Source organism: Etheostoma cragini, chromosome 14 (assembly GCF_013103735.1).
Source record: "Etheostoma cragini isolate CJK2018 chromosome 14, CSU_Ecrag_1.0, whole genome shotgun sequence".
In the NCBI taxonomy this organism is placed as follows: domain Eukaryota; kingdom Metazoa; phylum Chordata; class Actinopteri; order Perciformes; family Percidae; genus Etheostoma; species Etheostoma cragini.
The window spans coordinates 16787219-16815085 of record NC_048420.1 but is presented as its reverse complement, the minus strand read 5'-3'; the positions used below and the strand labels follow the sequence as shown (position 1 = coordinate 16815085).

Here is a 27867-nt window from a genome sequence, read left to right as displayed (position 1 = left end):
TTCTTAATTCTTCGACATACTATACCATGACTTTTTTTGACATAATATACTATGACTTTTGTCATAATTTTCCTGCATGCTATACCATGACTTTGTAACATTGCCCTTTTTTTTTTTTACTTTTTTTTGTCTACAATACTGTTTTTTGTCATTTTTCAACGTACTATACTATGACTTTTTCTTTGACGTACTGAGACTTTTTTCGACATATTATACTATGACGTTTTCTGACATTCTTTTACTTTTTTCATATTTTTGAACAACATACTATACTGTGACTTTTTTTCGACATACTATTCTATGACTTCTTTCATAATTTTTCTATATACTATACCATGACTTTGTAAAACTGACCTTTTTTTTTCCTTCAATTTTTTAACATACTATACTATGACATTTTTCGACATACTATACTAGGACGTTTACCGACATTCTTTTACTTTTTGATTTTTTTTTTGACATACCATAACTTTTTCCTTTGCCACAGTATACTATGACTTCTTAATTTTTGGACATGCTATACTGTGACTTTTTTTTTCCATTTTATATTTTTGACATTCCAACTTTTCATATTTTTTCAACATACTATACTGTGACTTTCTTAATTCTTCGACATACTATACCATGACTTTTTTTGACATAATTTTCCTGCATACTATACCATGACTTTGTAACATTGCCCTTTTTTTTTCTTTTTTTACTTTTTTTTTGTCTACAATACTGTTTTTTGTCATTTTTCAACATACTATACTATGACTTTTTCTTTGACGTACTGAGACTTTTTTCGACATATTATACTATGACGTTTTCTGACATTCTTTTACTTTTTTCATATTTTTGAACAACATACTATTCTGACTTCTTTCATAATTTTTCTATATACTATACCATGACTTTGTAAAACTGACCTTTTTTTTTTCTTCAATTTTTTAACATACTATACTATGACTTTTTTCGACATACTATACTAGGACGTTTTCCGACATTCTTTTACTTTTTCATTTTTTTTGACATACCATAACTTTTTCCTTTGCCACAGTATACTATGACTTCTTAATTTTTGGACATGCTATACTGTGACTTTTTTCAACATTCTATGACTTTTTTTTTCCATTTTATATTTTTGACATTCCAACTTTTCATATTTTTTCAACATACTATACTATGACTTTTTTCAACATACTATTCTGTGACTTCTTTCATAATTTTTCTATATACTATACCATGACTTTGTAACACTGACCATTTTTTTTAACATTTTTTTTGTCTACAATACTGTTTTTTGTAATTTTTCAACATACTATACTATGACTTTTCTTTGACATGCTAAGACTTTTTTTCAACATACTATACTATAACGTTTTCCAACATTCTTTTACTTTTTTCATATTTTTTTGACATACCATAACTTTTTCCCTTTGCCATATTATACTATGACTTCTTAATTTTTGGACATGCTATACTGTGACTTTTTCAACATACTATACTATGACCTTTTTCAACATACTATACTGTGACTTTCATAATTCTTTGACATACTATACCATGACTTTGTAATATTGCCCTATTTTTTTTTTTTACAATTTTTGTGTACAATACTGTTTTTTGTAATTTTGACATACTATACTATGACTTTTCTTTGACGTGCTAAGACTTTTTTTAGACGTACTATACTATGACGTATACCATAACTTTTTCCTTTGCCATATTATACTGTGACTTCTTTCAACATTCTATGACTGACATTCCGACTTTTCATATTTTTTCAACATACTATACTGTGAATTTCATAATTCTTCGACATACTATACCATGACTTTGTAACATTGCCCTTTTTTTTTGACAATTTTTTTTGTCTACAATACTGTTTTTTGTCATTTTTCAACATACTATACTATGACTTTTTCTTTAACGTACTGAGACTTTTTTGGACATACTATGACGTTTTCTGACATTCTTTTACTTTTTTCATATTTTTGAACAACATACTATACTGTAACTTTTTTTGACATACTATTCTGACTTCTTTCATAATTTTTCTATATACTATACCATGACTTTGTAAAACTGAACTTTTTTTTCGACGTGCTTAGACTTTTTTTCAACATACTATAACTTTTGTAGACATATTATACTATGACGTTTTCCGACATTCTTTTACTTTTTTCATACTATGACTTATACCATAACTTACTGTGACTTTTTTCAACATTCTATGACTGACATTCCGACTTTTCATATTTTTTCAACATACTATACTGTGACTTTTTCCATAATTTTTCTACATAGTAGTGCTTTTCACATACTTTACCAGAGTCTTGTGCCATCATCTCCTACTGTTCATTTAGTTAATAAGTAGCTGTTGTTTGAATTGAGGACACATTGCTAAAATATATTAAAACACTTTTAATAGCTATACACCGCATCTTGGCCACGCTCAATATTTCAAACTTTTACTCAAATTCTAACCAGAATAAATCAATAAAAAGAATACTGTGAGTTGAGGTAATACAAACATTTTAATAGTGCAATGTGTTTTTATTGACCCATACACTGTTGACAATAAATAATCTTAGATCCAAAACATGTTTTTCTTTGACACTAAGACCGAGTTGTCCATCTTTTCCAGTTTAAACAAGCCGTGTACAAACAGACCATGAAGTTGTTTGCAGAGCTTGAAATCAAGAGGAAGGAAAGGGAAGCAAAGGACATGCATGAAAGGTAAATGATGCGCAATGTTTACACCCTGGTTTTTGTTCAAGCTGTAAAGAACAATTACCTGTCTTTGCCTCTTTATTTAAATGTCTATATATATATATTGTAAATGTGTTTGTAATATCTGATCAAAAGTTTATCAGATTTTTCTATTGAAACAGACATTTAGAATGTAATTTATTCATTTTCCTCTCAATTTACCAGGAAAAGGGCAAGAGAGGAAGAAATTGAAGCAGCAGAGAAAGCAAAGCGGGACAGAGAATGGCAGAAAAACTTTGAGGTGTGTTTCTTAACGACTGATTACTTAAATTGCTTTTGGAATTCCTTAAATTAACTTTTTTTTGTAACATTTGTCAGGAAACAAGAGATGGGCGAGTGGACAGTTGGAGGACTTTCCAGGCTAAAGGCAAAAAGAGCAAGGAGAAAAAGAATCGGTCCTTCCTCAAGCCCCCAAAGGTCAAGATGGAACAGAGGGAATGATGCTGTAAAATGTGACTTTATTAGAATAAACCTACCGTTATAAAAAATTCTCCCAGCTTCCCCATTCTAGGTCATCGTCTCGTCGTCAGCAGTCAACTGTGAAGTCATTGAGATACTTGTCATTTGACAACATCCTGAGTCTGACAAACGTAGTTTTGTACTTTGGTTTTCTAATACATAACATATTTGTGATCTGCACTCAGCGATCGTACCTGCCTTGTGAGATAGAGAAATGATGCATCATCCCCTTCTGTAACTGATGAGAAAAATGTGATTGTTGTTTTTGTTCTTTTTATCTAAATAAAGCTTGGTCTTAACAAGCCTATCTTACGGTGGTCTACAAAGCTGAGTCTAAACTTTACATAAAAGTTAAATACGTAGGTAGATTTGGGGGCAGATGGTATGTGGCATTACTGCTTTTGATGATCTGGTTGTAATTATAGACAAATCACATTCACAAGCCAATACAATAGTGACCGGATACACACAACCTTGAAATATGCTGTGAGATTGTAAATTGGACAATTCTGCACCTCAGTAGAAATTTTTGAACTATGCAGGTTTTTTCATTTTAGTGTCTTAGTTCTGCATTTCTCAAATGTATTCAGTAAAAACACCGCCTTGGTGTTTGTTGCACATCTTTTCCTATTCATGTTGAATAAAAATCCTTTAACCTGGATCAATAAAATTGTAGTTATTCAAGATAGAGAGATGCTCAATTTTATAACCCTCATATTTCACAAAAACAAGTAGATTGAAACTGTTCAGACTGATAGAGTAATCTGCAAAACAACCATCAAGGAATCCAGAACATGCATTAACATTTAAAAAAAAAAAAAAAAAACAGTAAGCCAAATATGTTTGGCATTCCCCCTTTTTCTTGGAGTTAAAAAAGTTCGAGCCTTTTATATTTAACTCAAATCCCCTTTTGACCTTCAAGGCTCAAGCATGAGGATCAGTTAAACGGTCTCATTGTCCTTATATCAGGTCTCACATGACTTTGCACTGATCTCCACTGACAGCAGGAGATCCATTCGTTCCTCCTAGCAGTCCGTCCAGACTGAGACCTTGGAAAGCTCCAAAGAAGGAATCGTCCTTCACCGGGGCTGGTTTTCTGGCAGGGGTGGGCTGCTGCATTTGAAAGAGGAGGAAGTATGAATGTCATAGTAAAGTATAATTAATTAGTATTAGCATTCACTAAAAAAAAGTTGTTAAATGTTATCGTTCATTCAATTACCCGTGGTAGGGAGTGGTGGGTCCTGAAGTAAGTTCGTCTGACCGTCCTTTCTGCGTTCTTCTTGGCCAGTATGTCTTGCTGTCGTTTCCTTAAGGCAAACAGCCCAGAGCAACATTAGGAACAACACATGGAGAAGCAGCTTATTCACGTGAGGAACAGCTTTAGCCTCATTAGGCCGAGTCTGTCTGGCTAAGAGTCTCAGCTGGACACCAGGACTGAATTAACTCCATACGTTAATTTCTTAAATCACACTGTTAGAGAAGTATGACACAATTCTTTAAAAAATTAAACAAATCCACCATTGGATGACAAAATATTACTTTGCATTTAATAAATGAGTTATACGTTCAAATAAAATGGTTACCCTACCTTTCTTTCTTTAGTTCAGCCTGGTATATTCTGAGCCAGGAGTCCGGGACTTTCTGGCTGTTGCATGGAAGGCTTCTCCTCCTACTGACACTCTTCCTGCGGGTGAAGCTGCTCCTGCGGACAGACTTGCTGCCCTTGGCTCCTCTCTTGGTGGAGGGTTTCTTCTCTGAAACACAGCTGGTGAACTGCTTCAGAGGAGCGCCCAGCGAAATTAGGGAATCCATTTCAAGAGCTGTCTCGTGCCGATGTCGTTCGAGCAGATAGGGTTTCCTAGGCTCTGTGAGCACACACAGGCTTATACACTAACGTCTTGACTCTTCTGAAGCCCGCTAGAAGGGTTATCAGAATGTATTAACAGATCCTCGTGAATTTTCTCATGTTGCCTTTATTTCTTATGTTATTTGTCTATAATCTCATATTCTCTTATTGAGAAAAGCACCTGATCATCATTGGCCTGAATTTAAAGTTAGAGCACCTGAAGTATACTTTGTTTCTGTGCAAACAAACAATACACTGTACATGCCTTAAAGAAATAAAGGGACTCACTTGCAAGCAGTATCTCCTGTAGACACAATCAGGTGACCGTACGAAAGATGTAAAGTGTAGAATCCATTTGTTGAGGTGCTTCCAGTACTTCAGTGTACGCACATGTAACCACTTCTGCTCTGTCACCATCTGTTTTTATGGGGATTTGACTGATGACCTTGCTGGTCTTCAAACAGGATTAACTAAAGACATAAGAGTTTATCTAATTAACCTGAGAGCAGAGCCAAACAAACCTGCACAGAGAAACAGGTGCTTGTTGGCATTTCATCTCTGAAAATAGTTTGTATAACTTCAATTTTACAGTTGGGAGATGGATTTCAAATTGGCTGGTTGGTCTTAGTTCAAAAGTCATTTTTAAATTTAAGTTCATGTATATTGAGTGTTTAAGAACAGTAACAGCTGATGAGATCAGTTGGTGAGACAGATGGAGCATCAACAGACTGAGTAGATGGAAGGTAAGTGACACTTCTGTGACGCAGATTCTTTTTCTTGTCCCCAAATTCATGAAGCTGTCCATTGACTGAAAACATTTAGCAACTGGGTTACAGTGACTTGTTAATATATATTTTGAAACAACTGACTTCAATTTTATATTTGCAAAGGTCTTATTTACAACAAAAGATACAGTGCTGTAAGACAAACAGCAATCTTATATTATTAATTATATCTGCTCATAAGGGATATAATTTCTTCTTTGGCCATAGTGGGCAAGAGACCAAAGTGACCTAGACCATCAACCTCCAGGGTCCCAACATTTCTCTGTTAAATTAGGCACACTTTAAACCAAGTGGTCAATTATTTGTAGACTTGAGTCTTGTTTACTGGGGTCCTTTGTTAAAATCTGATTTTGAGGCCCCAAAACTCGTTATATTTTTAGTTCTAGGAAAACAATGTATTCATAGGAAAAAAGCTGAGGTAAATAAAGCAACAGTACATTACCGACAGATGGGGAAGCTTTGCTAACAAAGCATTGATACACCTGTTGCAGGCCAACAGATCTCCTGTGTTTCCCTCGCTTTCTGCCTTGACGAGGTGACAGCTGAGCTTCGGTTTTGGAAAGAAATGAGAGATTAGTTTCCAAAAGAAATTAACTAACAAGAAATGAGAGGTAATAGGAAGCTTACAATACCTGTACATGATGACCACCAAGAGGACTTACCAACAAAAGCAAAAGTAGTTTCAGAATTAAAACTGACAGTTAGACGTCCTTAAAGCATTGGGTGGGGGAGACCCATTTGGGATTTAAAATCAGCATGTGAACCTCTAAAACTAGTGGTATACTGGTCTAAACACATGAGCTAATTTCTAGAAAAACAATGAAGTGACTAATTTCTAAAGTTGTCACTTTGGCAATATAAGTTAATTAATATGTTAATTTCCTGCAGCAATATATTTATCTTTATTAATTTTAAAGATCAACTAATGAGTTCACCCTAAATAAAAAAACGTAGACACCACGTTCAATCTTCACCGACACATTTGACACGTCTCTGACTTTATGCACATCATGCAGCGTTGGCATTAGTCGGTGAGGTAAGAGATGGACTCGGACACAGTAATGGTATTTAAAGACAAAACGCCTCCCTTGGCCTGAACCGATACTGAGCACCATAAGCCTTTTGTAAGGAGGACTTAACTTTAATTCTACACAATCTTACATATATACAGTTTTATACGCTTTAATTTCATACAAAAAAAACCAAGTCATATACAGGTGGGGGGTGGGGACTATGACCTATTGGAACTCAAAATAAATACAAAACAGGAGTTGTGTGTGGCTCATTGGAAACCACTTTGAGCTGTGTGCTTAATCTCAATAGAGACTTTGGGTCCGACCAAATCACACATGGGAAAGGCAGTGTATGTTTTTTTGGGTTTAAAAATATGCAAGAATGTTCCCATGACTAATGCTGAACTACTAAGAAGTCAATGAGCAAAACATTAATATGAACGGCAGGCGCACACGCGCACACACACCTTACTGATAGATGCGTTTGTTGCGTTATGCCGTGTGTGTACTGTCCATCTTCATATCATCTCGTTGGCAAAAAATAGCTGACCTAATAGACCCCAAGTTTAAGGACAAAAATCTCTTTGAGGGAACTCTTTTTTTTTGACCAAAAAAAAAAAAAGAAACATGAAAAATTATATGCAACACAAGTGCTCACTTAACAAAAACTTGAAACTGCTGGAGATTCTTACAATTACTAAAGAAATATGATATTCAATGTGAATGATTTGGTGTGAACATAATAGAATATCTTGCATGTCTCCATGTTTAGAATTATGCGGGTGAGGACTTGTGCTGCATATACAGCTTTATCTCCTTTTTTCCCCTTTCCTCGACTTCAGAATTGGAAGACATTTCTTCTCTAACACGGAGTATTTGTGTAACCTGTTTTTGTAGTGCTTATTTCCTTATAAAAAGGGGTTTTCATTTTATTACATGCTGATGAAAAAAATTGACGGACGGATGGAAAGGAAGCAGGTAGTTCAGAGGTCAAAAGGAAGACAGGAGCTGCATAGAGGGCTACTTTGGGAACAATCAATCTTACATTTACGATGTTTGTCCACTACTGCTGTGGTAGCTAGAAAATAACTCTTTCCAACTCTTTTCCTGTCTTTTGTGGGTATTTTGGTCTCCGCTGCAAAACCATGCCTCCTGTGGCTGCAGAGATGGACGTCAGAGGGGTAGGATGGAGAAGCAAGAAGTTAAGGTGTCCATGCTTTGACAAACGACAGAAAACATCCAAAGCCCCGATTAATTTAACAGTTCACCTGCTCCACATATAAAAAGACTTGATCTTCTCTGTCATTAAGTCTTTGGAGGCTCATAGGTCACCGGCTGATGTCGCGGTTGCCCTCCCAGTTTTTGCTGCTCCCTGCCTCGCTAATTGCTCCATTCTCAAAGAACGGGTGTTTGAGGGAGTCAGCCAGAACAAGTCTCTTTGAGGGCTCATACTCCAACATGCTTTCAATAAGGTCAAACAGCTGGTGGTGCTCCTCCGCCTCTGAAAGCAAGTACCGCTGATAGGGGGAAAAGAAAAAAGAAAGATTAAGAGAATACTGAAAGACTGTCAAGAGAACTGCACTGTTTTCACTTATCTTTTTATTTCTTCCTTTTCCACTCCCCATCCACCCATCTTACCCGCAACGGTTTGCAGTTTTCTCTGACGTATTTCCCCGCTGAGGAGCTTTCGTCCCAGTCCAGACGGCCACGATAGAAATACTTCTGCTTCCTGAGGGGGTGCAGAGCTCAGTGTGAGCAGTGTTTTAAGTGTGTGCAAGTTGTTTTTCCTTTTTCTCACTTTGGTGTGTGTCTGTGTTCTCTCACCTCGTTTTACGAATCATCCTAGAGGGCACTGGTCCCAGGATTCTCTCCATCATTGCCAAATGCTCCCTGTTGTCATGAGTCTAAAAGAAATACAAGTTACACAACCATTATTCAGGTCAAGTTATTGATGTCAAAGTAGGCGTTTAGTAACTGGCCTAAAATTCCAATTTGAATGAGGTCTAACTGAGGTCAAGGTCTTGGTAGCAGCGGGGTGCCATTGTACCTGAAACAAGGTGAAGCCCAGGTAGTACTCAAACAGGATACAGCCAATGCTCCAAACGTCACAGGGATGGCTCCAGCCCAGCTCTGCAGGACAAAAACATGTAATGAATAAAAGGCATTTGGAGACTACTCCAGGTTGCATTTAACGCTGACATCAGACAAAATTAATTAAACGACTCAGCATTTAAGCAACATAGTTTCAGGCATAAATACCATGTGCTTCCAAGAAGAGATTAGAACCTAGGACAATAATTTGTGGATTAAAACAAGTGTGTTAATTGGAACTCCTCTCATTAACTGGCCCTTGATCTCGACACTGACGCGTAGTTGTACTGTTAATATGTGAATCTGCCGTATCAGGAGGCCCATCACCTTATCCCCTGCTGAACAAGGCACCTTAAAATGCTTTTTAAAATAGGAATGTTGAGCTGTGCTTGTTTTAACAGGTAGAATGCAACCTGTGTGTAGAAGAACATGCAAGAAAATCTTTGCTCTACAAAGCTAAATAGGAAGAACTGACTTGTGCCAACTAAAACAGTCACACGCGTTCATCTCCAAACCGGATTCTCTGTATAATGTCTGGATCTATTTTATTGGAACTGTGATAGTATATAAGTGTGATAGTAAATATTCGTAAAATCCTATGGACATTCTCACCTAGTATGACCTCGGGAGCACGGTAATGCCGCGTGGACACAATGGTGCTGTGGTGCTCGTGGTCAAAAGTGGCACTGCCAAAGTCCACCACACGTACTGCCGTGCTCTTAACCGTCCGCTCTTCTCGCTTCTGCAAGGAAGAAAACTGTTTTTTTTTATAGCTTTGATGGACTTTCCTACAAAGTATTATGTTAATAGTGTCTTGTAAGTAGTAGCAGTTTTTTTTTTTTTTTTATTCCCCCCCTACAGCAGCTGTGGGTATTTCATATTTATTTGTGAAACATCTAAGCAATATTTACTGGCAACATTTCAACAAAAGATCTACAATGTTCAGTATCACAGTAAAAAGTGGTACTGGTTTTTCAGTTTTGGAACCAATGTCTATAAAAAGAAAGGTATTTCACCTTTTCCCTTTATTCTAACTTTTTTCACATAGAAACTTTTAAAGATTATTGGGCTTTTCCACCTTAACTTTATATTACAGCTAGGTGAGAAAGGGGAGATACAAGGGCTAGACATGCAGGAAATCGTCACAGGTAGGATTTGAACCCGTGACCTATGCGTCGAGGCGTAAACCTTGAAGTATGTGTGCCTGCTCTACCCACTGAGCCAACCCCGCCACATTTAGCACCTTTTAAAACAGACCAACACAATATGACAACAGAAATCCAACCAGTAAAACCAGAGTCATTCTACTACATCTAACCTTCTCTACATTGAACGACATTGTGAAGTCGGAGTTGACAAATAAAATGTTTTCAGGCTTCAGGTCTGTGTGTGTCAGTTTACTGTCATGAAGATCTATGGAGAGAGAAACACATGAGAAAATTGGTTATTTAGTCTTCATTTTCATTTTGAACACAATGCATCTTCAAATTACACAGTGTGCTGATCTAAATTACTTCAGATTAAATCAGACAATTAATGCAGAGTATGATGATAATGATGATGATGATGATGATATAATAATAATAATAATAATAATAATAATAGATAAGTTGTAATAAAAAACATGAGAAATAGTACAAATCTACAGATCACATATACAGTAGATACTAGGGGTTGGAATCTCTGGACACTTCACGACTATTCCGATTCAAAGGCCAACAATTTCAATTCTAAACCCATTATGGATGCAAAAAAATGTCTGTACTAATCCATGCATGATTTTTAAAAACATACATCTAAATCCAAGTTTGTTAGATTTTGACATGTACAGTATTCGTCACATACAAGTTTTAATGAAATGTTTTGTCTGAGATTTTTATTTTGTAGTCATTTCATGCTTAAGCATTACATGCTTGTAAAAGTCACCTTCTCTTACAGTAATCTTCCATGTCAGAAGCTCAGTCATGTTTAAAGATGGAGAATTGGCTTCTTAGAACATGAAACATAAGGTGGTAAGACGTAATGTGATAAAATAGATGATATGTGTGGTGTTTTATGTATGTCTTATTAGATCATGTGTATATACAGAATTTAATTTATTCTTCTTTTGGACATTTTTATGTTTTTTTTCTGCACTAAACTCAAAGTTGTTGTCCATTATTCCATTCCACACTGGGTTTATTTTTTTTAAATAATTGACTATTAACTTATCAGAATCGAGCATTGAATCGTTCTAGAGAGAATCGCATCTTAGAATCAATTACTTTTCCCACCCCTAGTAGATACTAACATTTGAGACTGTAAGTTTTGAATAAAAAAGACCCTACTAGGAATTCTACATGGCGGAATCATTAATAAAGACACTCCTCTGCCTGGCCTCTGGTGCTATAATGCCCTCATGTGGCTAAAGGCTGTCTACCAAAAACAACAGAGGCTTTCAGTCCAGCCACTCTATCTGAAGGCAACTGATGAAGACATCAGTCAATGAGTGTGTGTTTGTTGGAAAACTACTTATTTTATAAAAAGGTGTATCTTACCTTAAGACAAAAAACTATGACAAAAACATACACGTTTTGAGGGTTTCTGTCTACATGCTACGTGAACATGCTAAATTGGTTGCTTTTACTTGTTAGCGGTATGTTGAGATTAGTATTTGCATGTCTTTGATAGGGGCCATCTGCAGGAGGGCAGGTGATAAGGTGTGTTTGAGTTATTGATAAAGTTTATAATATCATGAAGTTGCACCCTGAGTTCAGTTTTTTCTGCAGACCGACTCAGGTCTTTGTCCACGATATAAATATCTTTTAATCATTCATTCATCATTGGCATCTTAAATTTAATGACAGTTGCATTCTTTATATTAAGTTTATTTGGTACTAAAACCAAACAAAGGACAATAAAAAAATTTTTTTTTTAAACTTACACTTCACAGAAAGACAGATTTGGTAGGCCATATGTCTGACCTGACCAATTGAGTAGGGCAGGTAGTTGTTTTCCTTTAGAAAGTCAAAGGTGCTGAGAGCTAGCAGCTCAAAGGAGATACACATGTGACCGTGGTAGTCGAACCAGTCATACATCTGTACACAGAGGCTGCAAGATAAACAGGATACAGGTTTGAGAGTGATTTGCTACATCCTTTAGCTTAAGCTAAGTCTAATATTTTAAGAGAGTAATGTAGCACAACATTTTTCTTGGTAACTGTCTAAAGCTTCCATGTAAGGTAAGGTTTTTATCAAACATGAACAAAACAGTGTAGTTGACACTTTATGTCAGTACTGGTGATATTTTAGGTTTGTCGCCCAGCTGATAAGGAAAATGGTGGGGTGTGTTACTTGAGGGTAAAAAGTTCATTTAAATGCAGTGCCACAATACTTAGTCAGAACTCACAATTTGTTATCAGGGTCCTTTTCATTGATCTTCTCTAGTACATTTATCTCCAGGCGAGCTGCTTCCTTGTACTTCTCCACATTTTTGATAATCTTCAGAGCAACATGGGCTCCTCCCCTGTAAAACATAAGATAGTATAAAGCCAAAATCAAGGGATATACACAAAGCATGCAATACCTTTGTATGTAAACCTCACTTTGGGGACTAGATGCCCTAGTAAAGGGCCTGACTAAATTGAGGACACAAAAGTGACATGATTTAAATTTACAGTAATAACACAACACTCAATAATATGCAGCAAAGTCTCTGAGATGAATGCTAGTCATATGGTCGAGATATGAGAAGTCCCTCCTTGTAATAAGCATATTCTCAATGCAAGTTCAGTAAGTGTCACTTTTTAAGGCCCTGACCATGAAAATAAACTTGCTTGATGATTGTTTTCTCATAAACAAAAAGCATAATCACAAGATAATAAATCTTTCATTATGAATCTAACAGGGAGAGGGCACACAGTCACATGAGGCTAAGATACAACAAAGCTAACTCCCCTGCAGGAGGCTGCACCATGTTATCAATACAGAGAGCAGGGTAAAAACAGAACCTTTGAAGCTGTGGACAATCTGAGGTTTTTAAATTTAAAACAGCCACAAAACAGTAGTAGTAAGAAATAGTTAAAGGTGGATGTTAACTACTCTTGTCCTAGTCTCATTTGGCTCAAGTCTAACCCCTGAGAGGCATGACACACACACTTGTTTCTAAAAATCAAACATAGTGAGCATTGGACAGTGTTTTTTCTTCCAGAGTTAACTGATACATACCTGCGATGGTCTATGCACTGCATCACCCTCCCAAAAGTGCCTTCCCCCAAAGTGCTGACAATCTCATCTGCAACACAACACAAAGAAAAGGAAGAGAGAGAGGGAGGGTGGGGAAAGAAAGAACAGAAGCATTAGACATGTGGACCTAAGCAGGAATACATAATGCAAAGGTTCAGACAGGCGTATCAATTCTAGCGCCCATCCCCTTTTCCAAATGGCTGCCTATTCAATCTGGCAGAAACACTTTGAGGTAATCTATGATAATTAAAAACATAGCACTATAATACATGTGAAGAAAATAAGGGAGCAAATGTTATGCCATCCCTTTCTTTGATGACCAATTTGCAGCCATCGAAAATAATGTCACACCCTTTTCAAGATGTGTCTGTCTCTGCCCAAAAGGACACATGAGTATTGTGTAAAAATGAAAAAAATGATTAGTTTTTCTTCTAAATATTGCAGAACCCTGAAAATGACAAACATGTTAAACTAAGTATCTAAAGGTGCGTTGGTTGTTCTAGGCACCTATTCAGTAAGTAATGTGTATGTAAGACGTCTACTAAAAAAAGAAACGAAAATCCCTGAAACCCTCGTAGCAGAAAATAGCTAACTTACAGATTTAGAACTGTAACTGAGTTTTAATCTGAAATGCAACAGAGACAAACATCTGCAAATGGGATTCTATGTTTAGGAAAGTCAAGTAACCTGTGAAACATAGAAAATGCTCCACAGCTTAAAATCCTAGAACAAAAAAGGAGAAGGTATCTAAAATCCCTCTCAAAATCTTCAACATTCTTGCAATCCACCCTGCTATGTCAGCTAGAGCGAAGAGCATTCTAGCAAGGCATCACCATCATCAGGCACTCCCATGTCATGTAAATGCTCTATGCTTTAATACTCATATGGAGAATGGTTACGATAGAGTAGTGGCAGTGAGTACATCTCTCTTGTAGGACGTCCCCACTCCGACAGATCAGGTGCCCTTCCTCGTCGTCCCTCACACTCAGTGCCCTCGTCCGGCTGTCACTCCGCTGTTTTCACACCCAAACCGCCATCAGCAGGTCACGACACGACCAGAGGGAACAGAGGGTTTTCAGGGGCAGCCGTAGCCATTTCGTCAAGCCGCACAGGTAGACGAGGAGGGAAGAGGAGGGTGGTGTTGGTGGTAGTTGTGGTTGTAGGTGGGTTTGGTGGTCATGGGGCGATTCACGCATGACAGCACGTGAAGGAAATATATAACGATAGGGATATAGTGCAAGGGAACAAGTCAAAGATTACATGTTGTCCTCTGCTCCTCTCCCCCCTCTACCTTTAAACCACAGCTGCTTACAAACAAGGAAGCAACTGGCATATCCATTCATCAACGCAAAAACCAATTAAAACAGTAATATAATTCAAAACTTATTAGGTTGACTTTTATGGAAATAAAATGGAGGACCATATGTAATCAAGCAGGAAATATTTAAAGATAACCCCAACATATATACTACATCAAATTATGTTCCCGGCTTACTTAAATGTATACTACATAATATGTGGTTGAAAATAATCCCCACAAAAATGCATTTTAAAAAATTTAAGAGATTTTAAAAGGTCATGTTTATATGTCAAATTCTAACAGAAATGTGTTTTATTTAAGTTTAAATTTTGCACAGTGCTTGGTAGAACATTTTCACTTTTTTCAGTGGCCAACCAAGTTTTACCACAGGCCTTTAGGCTTTTTACAAAAGAACTAACAAAATACAAGATAAAATGTTATGAAAGGTAGGACCACGGACACAAATTGTGAGTAGTGACCAAATGTAACTAGACTACAAAAGGTAAAGGTCAGAAAGCTGTGATTGGCGTGTATCTAAAGAGCTTTAAGAATAAGTGGTTGATCATTAATGAAAATACTGAAAACGTATTTGGATAAAAATGAAAATGCTCTGCCAAAAAAAAAAGCCCATAGAGCTCAACAGTGTGGTTCCAGAAGTGAAAATTGATTTTGATCATTAGCCATCCAAGGTAGACTTACCACGAGCTATGAGATTGTGAAACGATGTTTCATGCCCATGTAGAAGCCACAAGTCCGTATGAAATCAACTTTTTACAAAAAGCATGTCTTATTCACAATGTAATGGAGAAGCACTACACTACCCACAATGCTAAAACAGCGGCATATCTGATTGGTGGAGCTCGCTGTGGCAATGAAAATGTTTACTGCACCCACAAAAAGCTATGTCTATGATTGTTTATGTACACAGTATTGTACCTTTGTCTTAGTCATTTTGAAAATGTTCTTTTTCACCAAAACAAATGTTTTATGGTCACAATTCTTCTCGTAGATGGCTGGATTGGTTTATGGCTTACAACTCTTTATATAAGCCTTTTATGAAATGTAAATTGAGAAATTGAAAGAGGAAAATCAGCTACGGAACCAAAGCCGTTCAAAAAGTGGGCGGTCACTATTGAGCTCTACTTAGGCAAAAACCCACCTAAAAAAAAAGTTTCAAAACTCTTCTGGAAAAAAAGAAAAAGAAATCATAAAGATTGTACTACTTACCAATTCCAGGGGCTGTAGAGAATAAATGGTTAGAGAAAGACAGAGACAGAAAGAGCTGAGTGGAAGAGACAGAGATGGAAGAAGAGAGGATGAGGAGTGTTACAACACAATCTCAGGACTGGCTGTACTCACCGAGGAGGATGGGCTATAGGACCTGGTTCTACGCCGCCTTCGTTTGTGCTTACGCCTGCTGCCTTTCCGCCGGTACGACTCTTCCCGTTCACGACCCCTCTCGCGTCCACGTCGGTAGTCATACATGATTGGGGAGAAGTCGCGTGGATAGTAACTTTCAGCTGCTCCATGTGGCTCCCTTTCTCTGTCGCGGTCTTTATCTCGGCTCTGATCCAAGCGCCTGTATCCCTCGTATCTTCGGTCAAATGGCCGGTTCTCCGTAGAGCGATTGTCATAGCTACGACTGAATCAGGACAGAGGCATTTGTTGAAACCAAAAGACTGGCAACCAACTAAACCCACAAAAAAGATCTGCAGAGTTGGTACTAAAAATGTATATCTCACTTTACACAGAAACATACCTCCTTGAGCGCACAAAGCTTCCTTCTTGTCTTTGTCCCCGTCCCCTTCTGTCTCGGTCTCTGTCACTGCTGGAGGAGTAAGAAGGTGATCTTCTGTGCCGGTGTCTTCGCCCTCTTTCTCTGTAACGATCTTGGTAGCTGCTTCTACTGTCTCTGTCTGAAGACGTGTACCGTCTAGTGTGAGGCATCTAGATGATTATTAGGACAAACAAAACATTGATATTTGTTCCATATAATACCCTTTAAAAGCTCATGGAAATACATCTGGAAAAAAAAAACACAGGAAACAATTGTGGGAGATTCCTTTTTACATTTACATCTGTTCACAATTTTTTTTTCTTGCCATATATTCCCATCAGAGGGACAGCTGTTCAATGCCACGCATAGATGTATACGCTAGTTGTAAGAGACAGTAGGAGGAACAATTGTAATAAACACAGAAACACATAGGATCAAAACGAACTGAATAAGCAACCTAATTTTTATTTTTTTTAAATCACACGAATTCTAGTGCATGTGAAGACATAAACGTTAACTTCACTGTTCAAAAAAGCTGCCCCGAATAAAAAACACATGGCTCATTAAACAAACTAACTACTAAGGAAACAAATTTGTTTCGTTTTTTAAACTTGGTTGTGTAGGAGACCTAACGTTACCTACATTTGAATCCAAACACAGAACCACACAGTTCAACACTCCAACTTTGACGATGATCCAGATAAAGCACACCGCCAGAAAATATGTTCAAAAATAGATGCAGTTAGACACACAACGGTTAAAGCAGGGCTCGACCTAACGTTTTTTGAACGGAGAAATGTGATTAAATGTGGTGAAGTATTCTTTCTGTTGCATTATCTAACAACCCACCACAGATACGTGTAAACATGGCTTCAAACGATTGTAAACATACTAGATAACGTTAATTGGCTGTAGCGTTGTCATTGTAAGACTAGCGTAGCTAACTGATACCGGTAACGTTATTCCATTATCAATTAAGCTTTGACGTTAACTGAGGGAACCTATCCATAACAAAACAGACTTTCCAATACCTAGCTAATGCTAACGGTAAAGCAGCTTCTACCATGCAGCTAACCTTAAGACGATGCGTTAGAGAAACTGCTGTTAACGCTATTAAAACATTAGATAACGTTAAGCTCTGTGACATTACGTACTACGGCTAAATATTTGTCAAACACCAGCATATAACAGCAAGATAACTTTAAACTACAACCAGCTGGTATAATTGAGCGACGTACTGGGTGTTATGTTCTGCTAGCAACAGCTAGCAGAACTAGCTAGCTAGCTAATGTAAATACTTTGACCGCCATCTTAGCCTAGCTAGCTAGCTACGTTTGTCAATTAGCAAAACAGATACTTTCCCCTAACCGCTGTACTACGGACCGTTTTTTTCGGGTTTGGACTTGCTTAACAGCATTTCACATTTAACGTTACCGTTTTAGCAGCGAGGCCTGTACGTTTGTCCCACAAGAAATCCGTGGTTGCGTTCCAGTTTTTTCTTTTACCGTCTCACTAGCCCGATGTTCAAAGCTCTGCTGCCACAAGGAGCCAGCTTTTTTTTTCCTCCCCTGCTGCCTTTGCTCTACGCTAGTTCTGGTTCATACTGGTGGTTCTACGCCTCCCTGCGCCGAGGAAGTAACGTTAAAACAGTCCTGCACGTAACGTTACACCAACAACCGCAGATGACGAGCTAGCGCAATGCACTGAACCTGCTGCAAGTCAACTAAATCATATTTAACAATCCAAATGGTGTGTTCGCCGAGTTCTTTGGTTGATTTGTATTGTGACTGAAAGATATATTTAGCTCAATCATTATATTTTTAATTTAAAGCTGTAATCTCGAAGATTTCCATTTAAATAAATATATTTTAAGTAAATATTAAATATTTATCGAAGGAGGTATTGCAATATTTATATCTTTGCAGTATTACCGAGGGCCTGGTGTGACATCTCCCGGAAAAATGCAGTATTACATTTTTTTTTTGCTTCTTCATTTTATACACACAATGGAACTGTGCACACAATTCTAAAGACTTGAAGCTCATGTACCCACAACAAGATTCTCCAGACTGATACACTCTCAGCACAATTCCATTTTTAATTTACATAGAAATTGTAAATCAAAGAGGCCTGAAATCTTAAGGATGTTCACCTTAAATATTTTTATTATTAAAGAATACGATAATGTATATGGACCCTTGTATGAACATAAAATGTTTGAACTTTATTTTATTTTCATCATGTACACCCTTTCATCAATTTAAAAATGAGCTTAGAAAAGTCTTAAGAAAATAAGACATTTGTATTTAAGAACAAAAAAAACTACAATGCAAATACTCTTGGAAAAATATACGGTAAGAACAATTTTTAATATTCATTCATAGTTTAAACAAAAGTTGAACAGTTTACATTCACAACAAGCAGTTAAAATTTTCAAAATTAGTATTTGCTTGGTGAGCAAGGTTCAATAGATGCATGGGGTGCCATCTTGGATCACAGGATCCAGTTCTCTAAACACGAGATTTTGATTTACTTTTAACTGTGGAAGATTTATTCTTCTGCTCATCCTTCTTTTTCGACTCAAAAAGCCCCTTTGCGTTACTTATGTGTTCCAAGCATGTGGAGCCTCGGTAGATCCACTCCTTACGTTGATCCATCTAAGATTGATGACACACACATTACTATGAGTCTCCAAATCTAAATAAATAAAACAGGGAAAACAAACCAAGGACCAGATGGAAATAGTTTAAAGAATGAAGTTGACAGATACTGACCTCAACAACAACCTGTATCAAGCTGCTGTCGATGGCCTGCACCTCACACTTCTGCATGACTCCATTAAGTTCTGCATTCACTGCCTGTCCAATCCTGTACTGAGTCTGTGGTGGGTAAGGCCAGGCCTTTAGATACTGCTTCATGAAGGTCTTGTGGATGCCATCTGGAATATCGTCCAAAGGGTCTGTCACTGTCACAGGAAAACAAAATCGAATTGGTTACTCTGCTTAATGGGAAGCGTAATAATAGGTATTGTGGACAAATGTTTGACAGGTATAAGAGTTTGGCTCTGATTCCATTTGGGTTACCTGCTTAAAATGTATCATTATGCTGTTCCATACTTATCTTCATGGCTGAATGCATGTAAGTTGCTTTGGATCAAAGCATGAGCTAAATAAATCTAATGTAATAGTTGAACATTTCTATTATTGGCAGGCGAGCCAACCTACTGATGGCAACGAACACCTTATATTACTGGGTCCGCAGCACCATTGACATATGTAACTGCTGCAAGTGCCCCGTTGTCAGTGAGCTTTGGCTTTTAATGCACTGTGCATTATCATATTGATGGCACACTTTTTATCACAGAGGACATTTAGATGTATACAATAAAAGTAAGGATAACTGAATTCAGTTTAGCTGCTCCAGTTTCAGGGTCTTGAGGTCTGTACTACAAATCAAGATCGACATGTTCTGGATTTCTTGCAGTTACCTGGCTTCACTAACCCTAACAACCGCGGTCCTGCATAACCTGTGTCATGACGATGGTTATCAACTAGTTCAATCAACCCAGGGTTGCTCAATCCTGTGACGCACTTGTTTACATAAAAGAGACGGCATTTACATAGCCAAACCAATCACAAACATCTACCAGAGCCGCATATTTTACATTAGAAGAGCAAACTATAATTCTACATAAATAGGGAAAACACATTCCATACAATTTTCAAACTTGACCGAATGTACCTCTTTCAGATCAGAAGGCATTGAGTCTGTAATAAATAGTTGGTGTGTGTGTGTGAATGAAAACACCCAAACTTACATGGTCTGCACACCAGGTGAAGTAAAGGTAAGCCAACATAGACTGGCGTGTGATCATCAATGAAGACCAGGAACCTGGAAAATGATCACATGTATTTAATCAAACAATACTTGGGCTAAAGAAACTGTATTTTATCCAGGAAACCGTGACTTTATTCATATTTATGACACAGACTTCATCTTAAAAAGTTATCCATTACACAAACCTCATGCGGTTTTTTCTGCTGGGGAGCTCTGCCAGGACACCAGGGCAGAACCGTGTTTCTTTATCTTGAAACTTGACTACCACACGAGCACCGACAAACAGCTCGTCTATCTTTGGCATGTAGTCAAAGGCGATGTGATGGCCAGAAAATAGGGTCTTTTTTTTCTCCTCAAAATTAATCTTGTATTTCAACCTACCATCTTCTGCAAAAAAAATAAATAAAAAAAACACTTCTAATAAGCAAAGCCCTCTTTAAACAATGACACATCTCCACATCAGTATTTATTTGAGTTAAAACATATACCTTTAGATTTGCACTGGACATGGGACTGGAGAGCTAAAACTACAAACCTATGTTTTGCTAACTGGAGGACAACTGCATAATAAGAGCCCATTTAACAAACTAGTAACTGTCAAGTTGTAGATGAAAGTATTCTGTATTGTGCCGAACAGATCTTTTTTTTTTTATTCTTACCCTTTGTTACTATTTCCAAGATTTTACCCTGCTGCCAGCTCATGGCCTTCCTTCTGGCCAGGACACTCATGTTCACTTTGAGCACTGCAGGTGGAATGTTAGGAGGGGTCTTGGTATCTTTGCCAGTGGTTGGCCGGGGAGTAGTGACGATGCACACAGGGTGTGTTACTGTCAGTGGAAAGGAACACTATGTTAATATCAAAACTGATTAATATCCACCAATACAAACACCCTTAAAACAAACACACTGTTATGGTGTGTGTTGTTAAGAAATTATCTCCCAATTTAGGTTACAAAACATGGACCAGCAAGGTCAAGTTTTCCTATCTCACTTTCTTTTATACTGTAATTTGTTGTGGTTTGGTAGGTACCAAAACAGCTAAGGATTTATACTACTGTTTTGCATCAGCCGACGTGCAGATGACATGTACATGAACGTTGCTAAACTATGCTGACAAAATTACATATTTTGTATGACAGTAGCGATGTTTTTGTATTTTGTGTGTTTGTGGCCATTACCTTTGCTGTTTGATGGCATTGTTGATGTTTTCGTGACGTTGCATGTAGCATCTGTATTGGTACTTGCTTGGAGTTTTGATGGTTTTGTGGCATTTTTCTCAGCAACGGTATTTGTGCTGGCTTGAGGTGATGTTTTAGTTGCGTTGCTCTCAGCATCTGTATTTGTGCTGGCTTGAGGTGACGTTTTAGTTGCGTTGCTCTCAGCATCTGTATTTGTGCTGGCTTGAGGTGATGTTTTAGTTGCGTTGCTCTCAGCATCTGTATTTGTGCTGGCTTGGCGTGCTTTTTGACTGGTACATTTTGGATTCTTTTGATCTTTCTTTCTCCTCTTGCTTGACCAAGTCTTATCACTTGAGACTGAATAATCAGAATCACTTGGATAAGAAGAAGACTCAAGTGGTTCCCACTGCACATTACAGTCCGAATTGTTTAAGGAGTCATCTTCACAGTTTTGATTCTGAGGCCTTGGAGGACATAAAGAACTAATCTGAGACGTAGAAATTCTGGTCAAGACCACCACTGGTTTTCTCTTTAGACTGATATTGCTTTGTTTGCAATTTTCCATGTTCCTTTTGTCCTGTTGCTTTGGTAACAGAGGAGTAAGGCCATTAGTAGTAGAGCTGGGGATGGCATTTCCTACAAAGAAAAAAAAAGCTCAGGTCAGATAAACAAACTAAAACAAGTTTGCATGTTTGACAACAACTAAACAATGAGCAATAGGCACAAACATACCCAGAATAAACGTTTTTAACCCAACCATTTGTATCTTACCAGAGCCTTTTGTATCATCATCTTCATCAGAATATGTGTCTCTGTATTGCCACCCTAGCAAAGAGTACTGTTTCCTCACAATCGCTTCACATGCTGACACAGACCTGAAACACATCAACAACATGAATCCAGGGAAGAATATAGTACTATTGGCCTATGTCACGCAGTAATTGAAGACCAGAAGGACGTCTCAAGTGGGAATAGGGCTCTTCCGGTTAGCTTTTTACAATGGCGGAGCCCAATAAATACTGCTGGACCAAGTCTCTTTGCAATCTGCCTGAAGTCACCTATGACAATAAGGTTAGGCTTGTAAATGAACACTCCTCAAAAAAAACATTTTGAAAACGCTCAAAAGAGACAAGATTGTGAACAGAAACTATCATAGATGGTAGGAGCCCGCTCGGTGGAGAAGTACTGTTAAGTGTACTATAAGCGTTAAGTGTATTATTTACATTGCAACATAAATGAAAACGTACCTTCATTTATTAATATATTTTTATATTTTTTATTCGTAATTTTAAATTTGTACGTTTTTAACACTTTCGTACAAACATATTTAATCACTTTTCATAATTCCTTGAGCATCAATAACTGTCTCTCTTTGGCATGTTTTGTAAACATTAATATTTCCTCACTTTTTTGTTGTTGTAGTTTAGTAGTTAATTTCGCTGTTTCTAAGTGCTCTCTTGGACGGAGTGTACTTTGAAGCCAGACTGGTGCGATTTATTCTGAAGGATGAAATCTTGTGCCCTAATCTGTCTCTTCTGCGCGATGTTGCTGCTGTAATGTAATTTTTCCCGCTGTGCACTACATTAAAATCCATGCAACACACCTTAAAAAAAGCATGGAGGTTGTTGATACGAATAGGTAAGATGCATCTAAATTGTCCAACACTGTTGAAATTTACAGCTATATTTTGATTCCTTTGAACACCGCCTTCAGCACCTACTATTTTTCTGTGACAAAGAGGTTGAACATTGTTTATGGTGTGTGGATTGTGTGAATAGGATGCGTTTCATACAAGATCTAGAAACTGGTCAACATTAGACAAACATATTGGTCCGGTTATTTATAAAGGAGTTCTGGCCATGCAAATTACGTGAGTTTACCCGAGAGAAATAACAAACCGGGAGGGGTTCGAGAGATAGAGTTAAAAATGTAAGAAACCCAGAAAAAAACGGGAGTGTTGGAAGGTATGGTACCGAAACCAATACCGTGATAACCAAACAGAACAAAATGGCTAATTATTGTCCTTTTACAAGAGGTGAAGACAGCATATGAGTAGATATAACACTCACTCGCAGAGCTTTAAGAGGTGGGCAGCCTGTTTCTCCCTCCTATCCAGCAGAGTTTGCAGCAGCTTGTATTTCTCTAGCACATTTGTGGAGATCAGGTAGTTCTTCTTTATCTTCTCTCTGATCCACTTTTGGAGCTCCTCTTTGCTCATCTCCATCTCATCCTCCTCCATAGTCACTGCAACATACAAGGTTTCAAAATATGTGTTAAATTATACAACAGGGTTAATAAACATTTTACTGGCCTTTGCATGTCGCACTTCAATATAAACTGTACTGAACTGAATATCTGAGCACTACAATACTACAACATTCTACTGCAGGAAAAATGTGTTATGAAAGAAATTAGGATGCTCCTTGTTGCGCTAGATTCAAACCCTTCTCAGCAAAAACAACAACTTAAAAGACTGCTTTGCTATCCAATACACTATCAATAATAAAAAACAAAGTAATATCCTGGAAACATTACTGGGTGCATCCTAATTTCTCTTAAAACACATTTTTCCCAGACTTCTTAACGTTACTATCTGCCAACATGTGTTCTGTACAGAATATGACTTTAAATCAGACAAATAGCAGTTAAAATGCCAAAAATTCAAAAACAATAAAAGGTTTATATAAAACATCATGTTGAGATGATTGTGAACCAATCAGCTGATAAACCTGCTCTACATGAAAGCTTTTGCTGATTTTAATAACAACAGACTGGAGATGATTCGTGATCTCAACGGATTTAGTCTCTCTGACTTCTAAACGTTAATATCAGCCACACAACGTGTGTTCTGTACAGAATAAGTCTTTAAATCAGACAAATAGCAAATAAAATCCCTCCGATTCAAAAACAATAAAAAGTTTATATAAATCGTGTTGTAAACCAATCAGGTGTTAAATCAGCTGAGAAGCCGGCGTTTCCCAGCATGCTCTGGGTCCGCCTGGGTCCGCCTGGCTCTTGCGGTCGGTGAAAAGCAACTGCGCCGCCTGCGTCTCAGAACTGCGGCCGCCTTGCTCTCGTGAGAATTCCGTTGCCCACGTGTGCATGACGTCAGAGCAAGTCGGGATCAAGTCGGACACAAATCTAACCGGAATGCAACGGGCGCCGATCGCCGGTGATCGATTCCGCGCAGACCTGGCTCATCTCGAACGAGCCTATTATCATGAAGAACGCAGATTTACGACACTGCACGATCTTTTTTTTTAAAGTTATTTTATCAACAAAGAACAGTTACATAGCCTGTATGTATAATTCATAAGTCATAACCAGAGGTGCATATACAGAGAAAAATAGGTATATAAATCAAAATAAATTAAAGTAAAAAAGAAAAAAGTGTAGTGCAAATAAAGTCAAATGTTTCACCGATGCATGAAAAATGTATCGGACACAATTCCAGTCCACTGCTTCTTGTTCTTAATGCCTCTTATAGTGTTGCTGTATTGGTGCAGTTCTTGAAAGAAATGTTCAAAACGGTTTGGAGTCCGCCCCTTTTTTCTTGTGAATGTGGAATTTTCCCAATAACAAGATTAATTGAATAAAATAAACAACATCTGGATCCTTCTGTCTTCAAAGCAATCAGAATATCTTTATCTTTAAATTGAATTGACACAGCACAATCTGTTCCCATAGAGAGTTAAAGAAAGTCTGTTTGCCTCCACCGGAAAGTTGAAGTTAGTTTAGCTAACAGCTAATTTGGCTAACAACTAGCTGAGACATCTTGTAAAATACCCTCAAAAGTTAAAATAACCGTTTAAATATATAAAAGCTGTTACGTCAGATCTACTTTACTTGTGCTTATTTAAAACACAATCACTCAATACTTGTCTTTATTATTACTGTAAAGTCTTAATATAGCTGTAGCCTGCTTTTCCCACTGTTAAGTTTGAGTAACGTTATTTTCACTTTGAAAACGTTTAGGTAGCAGTTTTGAGCCCACAAAAAAACAATATCTAATTTTTCACCAATTCTGATACACATGCAATTTTTTGGTTGGATTTTAGGTATGTTAAACCTTTCAATTGGATTAATTGTACTTATAACAACTACTTCAGTTTCAGTAAGGTTCTCGCAGGCGTTCATTAGACTCCTTGGGACCCAACTATTGGTGTTAAATGACTTTGCTCGTATTAAAAAAAGAAGTCTTCTGTAAGTGATTTTGGGGTACAAGCTTTCTGGAAAATGCTAAAAGCAGCAACACCACAGGCCAAGCCTGTCCGTTCCAAACAGGCACATTTTAAACGGACACTGTACTAGTGCTCTAAAGTAGCTACAAACTCAGAGTTGAGGTTATGTTAACGTTACTTGTCATCACAAAATATTGGAGATGACCTTGATTTTCGTTAGTATTATAGATGGACAGGGCCTGATGCTAGCTAGCCTACATTAGCAGTTTGGACAACAACAAAAAAACGCATTCGAAACAGGAGCAACCGACACGGTATCACCACTACCTGGAAGACTTTATCGGGGGTAGGGAGGGATACTCGAGATACATTTGACAATCTCGTCGGTTAGTCTTCGTACATAACGCCTCTACTCTTGTAAAAGTGTGACTTTTAGTTCGCAAATGCTTTAAATGAGATCCAAATCTTACCTTTGTATTGTGTAGACTAGCTACTTTTTGAGTGCGCTGTCTTCTTCGTGTCTAGCTAATGCTGCTGCACCAAGCCGTGAGCTCACTGCTACCCCCTGTTTCCCAACAGAAGACCAACAAGTGTTTCTACATCGCATTTTAAGCTCATTAAAGAATAAACAATAAGCTAAGGTAACCAGTTGTTTTACATCAACTCAAAACAGTGTTGTTCTGTCGCTGATATTAGTTAGTTATTATATATAGATATTAGTTATAAATACGTGTCTGGACTCAATGTGTAGAGTCAAGAGGGAATTTTTTTTTATATGTCTACAAGATAAATGCCATACTTATGAATAAAACACTTAAAATATATGTCCGTCTATAAAAAAATTACAGTTTATAGGTAAACTAAAAAAAAAATTCCGCCATCCCGCCTAGTGCCTTCCCCAAACATTTACTTTTCAAAATAAAAGCTTGAATCTAGAATAAAATACTTTAAACGATAGGCTCTCTCTTACTTTTCAAAGTAAAAGCTCACGTCAACTATTATGCTAATGATTAAAATACTATATTTTTTTAATATCAAAAAATATAGAGCATGTCCGTCTCTACAAAAAATGCAGATTTTAGGCAAACTAAAAGATTCCTTTTTATGGCTGAAACTTGGAGCCTCTCCCGTCTCATGCCCCATGCTGATAAGCATATAAGTACATTGCATTTGCTGCAATGTCCCAATGCAGTGTGAAAGCAATATAGAATATTAAATTAAAAAGGAGTCTTGGAAAGAGTAAAACGTGTTTATTTTTGTATTCTTATTCTTGTGTGTGCAGATCCCTCAGGAAATCCTGCCGTTAGTGGGCAAAAATGGCTGCGTCGCTGCAGGTTTCATTAAATGTAGGTTAATATCTGGGAACAACACAACAATAACATTCAGGAATTAGAAAACCATATGTATGGCAAAATTGTTACTTTAACAATTTCTAACGTTTTTCAATTGATTGTAACAAACGTGGTCACGGATTTACCCGTGACTCGTTCCGGAAAATTATTCGCAATTTCGAATTTCTGATTTCTGAATTTACCGCTGGACACCTGTGTTACTTATGTAGTAAGTATTGGCAACACTTAAGTATAAATAATGACTCATCATGCATACATTCACCCTTATTTTAACAGTATATTATTGGATTATTATAATATGCATTCATTACATTTATGTTTGGTGGTTGAAGTATATTTTAACTGCTTTGTGTTCTTGGGTAGTAATCTAAAACATATTTTATAAGTGTTAATTGCTTTATTCACTCATATCTAAATCTAAATGAAGCTAAATAAAGTGATAAAGTTCAAAATGTCCTTCTTTCTCATTCATTTCACAAGCCAATTTTTTTTTTCTTTATTCTTTCTGTAGCCTATAGGATACAAGTTTTAGTTTAAGGCAGTCCTCTCCAATACTCTGATAGTTACTTGCTCACCTGAATAGTATTATTAAAGCTGCGGTTTTATTAGTTTTGGTTGGATATAAAGTACTGTCTCCTCTCCTAGTACTGTTTTACTAGTTTTGGTTGGATACAAGTACTGTTTCCTCTCCTAGTACTGTTTTACTAGTTTTGGTTGGATATAAAGTACTGTTTCTTCTCCTAGTAGTGTTGTACTAGTTTTGGTTGGATATATAGTACCGTCTCTTCTCCTAATAGTTTTACTAGTTTTTGGTTGGATATACAGTACTGTCTTCTCAGCTATATATCTATGTCTTGCTGGAGTCATAAATATTGAATACATTTCACACATTGGTGGAAGTAGTTTTGATGCAGAGAACAAAGGTGACATGCTGTATGTATTATTAAGTTGCATTTACTACACAAAACACACATTCACATCCAAGTTAGTTGAGAACTTAACATGAGAAGTACACAGTAACATTCTAATAAGTGAAGTGTTGGGGAACACAGCAGAAAAAGACAAAGCTGA

General features: G+C 37.2%; 4 protein-coding genes across 8 annotated transcripts in view; 1 reads left to right on the top strand and 3 right to left on the bottom strand.

The window, feature by feature from the left end:
- The window catches only part of dnajc8 (DnaJ (Hsp40) homolog, subfamily C, member 8), a 6661-nt gene extending 3141 nt beyond the window's left edge, over positions 1–3520 (top strand). The window contains exons 7-9 of the mRNA XM_034892960.1: positions 2630–2721; positions 2920–2995; positions 3073–3520. Of these exons, the coding sequence (XP_034748851.1) occupies positions 2630–2721; positions 2920–2995; positions 3073–3195 (291 nt within the window). The 3' untranslated portion in view covers positions 3196–3520. The remainder of the gene's footprint in view (positions 1–2629; positions 2722–2919; positions 2996–3072) is intronic.
- On the bottom strand, positions 2880–5577 carry si:ch211-81a5.8 (uncharacterized protein LOC560648 homolog). 3 transcript variants are annotated; one of them, XM_034892962.1, is made up of 4 exons: positions 5348–5577; positions 4802–5078; positions 4433–4520; positions 2880–4326 (listed from the first exon to the last, which is right to left on the bottom strand). In XM_034892962.1, exons 2-4 carry the CDS (start codon positions 5023–5025, stop codon positions 4186–4188), a joined length of 453 nt encoding a protein of 150 aa, XP_034748853.1. In that variant the 5' UTR covers positions 5026–5078; positions 5348–5577; the 3' UTR covers positions 2880–4185. The 3 variants fall into 3 exon arrangements, with proteins under 3 accessions (XP_034748853.1, XP_034748852.1, XP_034748854.1); XM_034892961.1 differs by having other exon boundaries at positions 4802–5130; positions 5348–5493; XM_034892963.1 differs by having other exon boundaries at positions 2880–4323; positions 4802–5130; positions 5348–5493.
- A 1889-nt stretch (positions 5578–7466) lies between these two features.
- On the bottom strand, positions 7467–17985 carry clk2a (CDC-like kinase 2a). 2 transcript variants are annotated; one of them, XM_034892956.1, is made up of 13 exons: positions 17683–17985; positions 16231–16418; positions 15831–16113; positions 14094–14184; positions 13154–13220; positions 12336–12452; positions 11872–12038; positions 10267–10361; positions 9561–9690; positions 8905–8987; positions 8682–8761; positions 8496–8586; positions 7467–8374 (listed from the first exon to the last, which is right to left on the bottom strand). In XM_034892956.1, exons 2-13 carry the CDS (start codon positions 16416–16418, stop codon positions 8186–8188), a joined length of 1581 nt encoding a protein of 526 aa, XP_034748847.1. In that variant the 5' UTR covers positions 17683–17985; the 3' UTR covers positions 7467–8185. The 2 variants fall into 2 exon arrangements, with proteins under 2 accessions (XP_034748847.1, XP_034748848.1); XM_034892957.1 differs by lacking the exons at positions 14094–14184; positions 16231–16418; positions 17683–17985 and having other exon boundaries at positions 15831–16073.
- Positions 17986–18469: 484 nt separating this feature from the next.
- On the bottom strand, positions 18470–26035 carry LOC117957305 (histone-lysine N-methyltransferase SETDB1-A-like). Of its 2 annotated transcripts, none has more exons than XM_034892954.1 (9): positions 25922–26032; positions 23333–23509; positions 22035–22138; positions 21264–21899; positions 20745–20912; positions 20271–20472; positions 20066–20139; positions 19023–19213; positions 18470–18905 (listed from the first exon to the last, which is right to left on the bottom strand). In XM_034892954.1, the coding sequence occupies exons 2-9, from the start codon at positions 23500–23502 to the stop codon at positions 18759–18761; spliced, it is 1692 nt and encodes a 563-aa protein (XP_034748845.1). In that variant the 5' UTR covers positions 23503–23509; positions 25922–26032; the 3' UTR covers positions 18470–18758. The 2 variants fall into 2 exon arrangements, with proteins under 2 accessions (XP_034748845.1, XP_034748846.1); XM_034892955.1 differs by lacking the exon at positions 18470–18905 and adding an exon at positions 19332–19394 and having other exon boundaries at positions 19075–19213; positions 25922–26035.
- Between the last annotated feature and the right edge of the window lie 1832 nt (positions 26036–27867).

Bases quoted from the DNA above. Each gene is read 5' to 3' on its own strand.
- si:ch211-81a5.8 (XM_034892962.1), bottom strand. From the start codon at position 5,025: ATGGATTCCCTAATTTCGCTGGGCGCTCCTCTGAAGCAGTTCACCAGC. The intron at 4,521-4,801 runs GTAGGGTAACCA...GTTTGCCTTAAG, and splicing joins GCTGAACTAAAGAAAGAAAG to GAAACGACAGCAAGACATAC. The intron at 4,327-4,432 runs GTAATTGAATGA...TTTCAAATGCAG, and splicing joins CCCACCACTCCCTACCACGG to CAGCCCACCCCTGCCAGAAA.
- clk2a (XM_034892956.1), bottom strand. From the start codon at position 16,418: ATGCCTCACACTAGACGGTACACGTCTTCAGACAGAGACAGTAGAAGC. The intron at 13,221-14,093 runs GTACTCACTGCC...GTTGTGTTGCAG, and splicing joins GGACGTCCTACAAGAGAGAT to ATGAGATTGTCAGCACTTTG. The intron at 10,362-11,871 runs GTAAGTTTAAAA...CTCTCTCCATAG, and splicing joins AATCTGTCTTTCTGTGAAGT to ATCTTCATGACAGTAAACTG.
- LOC117957305 (XM_034892954.1), bottom strand. From the start codon at position 23,502: ATGGAGGAGGATGAGATGGAGATGAGCAAAGAGGAGCTCCAAAAGTGG. The intron at 21,900-22,034 runs GTAAGATACAAA...TTTTCTTTGTAG, and splicing joins TGATGATACAAAAGGCTCTG to GAAATGCCATCCCCAGCTCT. The intron at 20,913-21,263 runs GTAATGGCCACA...TTCCACTGACAG, and splicing joins AATGCCATCAAACAGCAAAG to TAACACACCCTGTGTGCATC.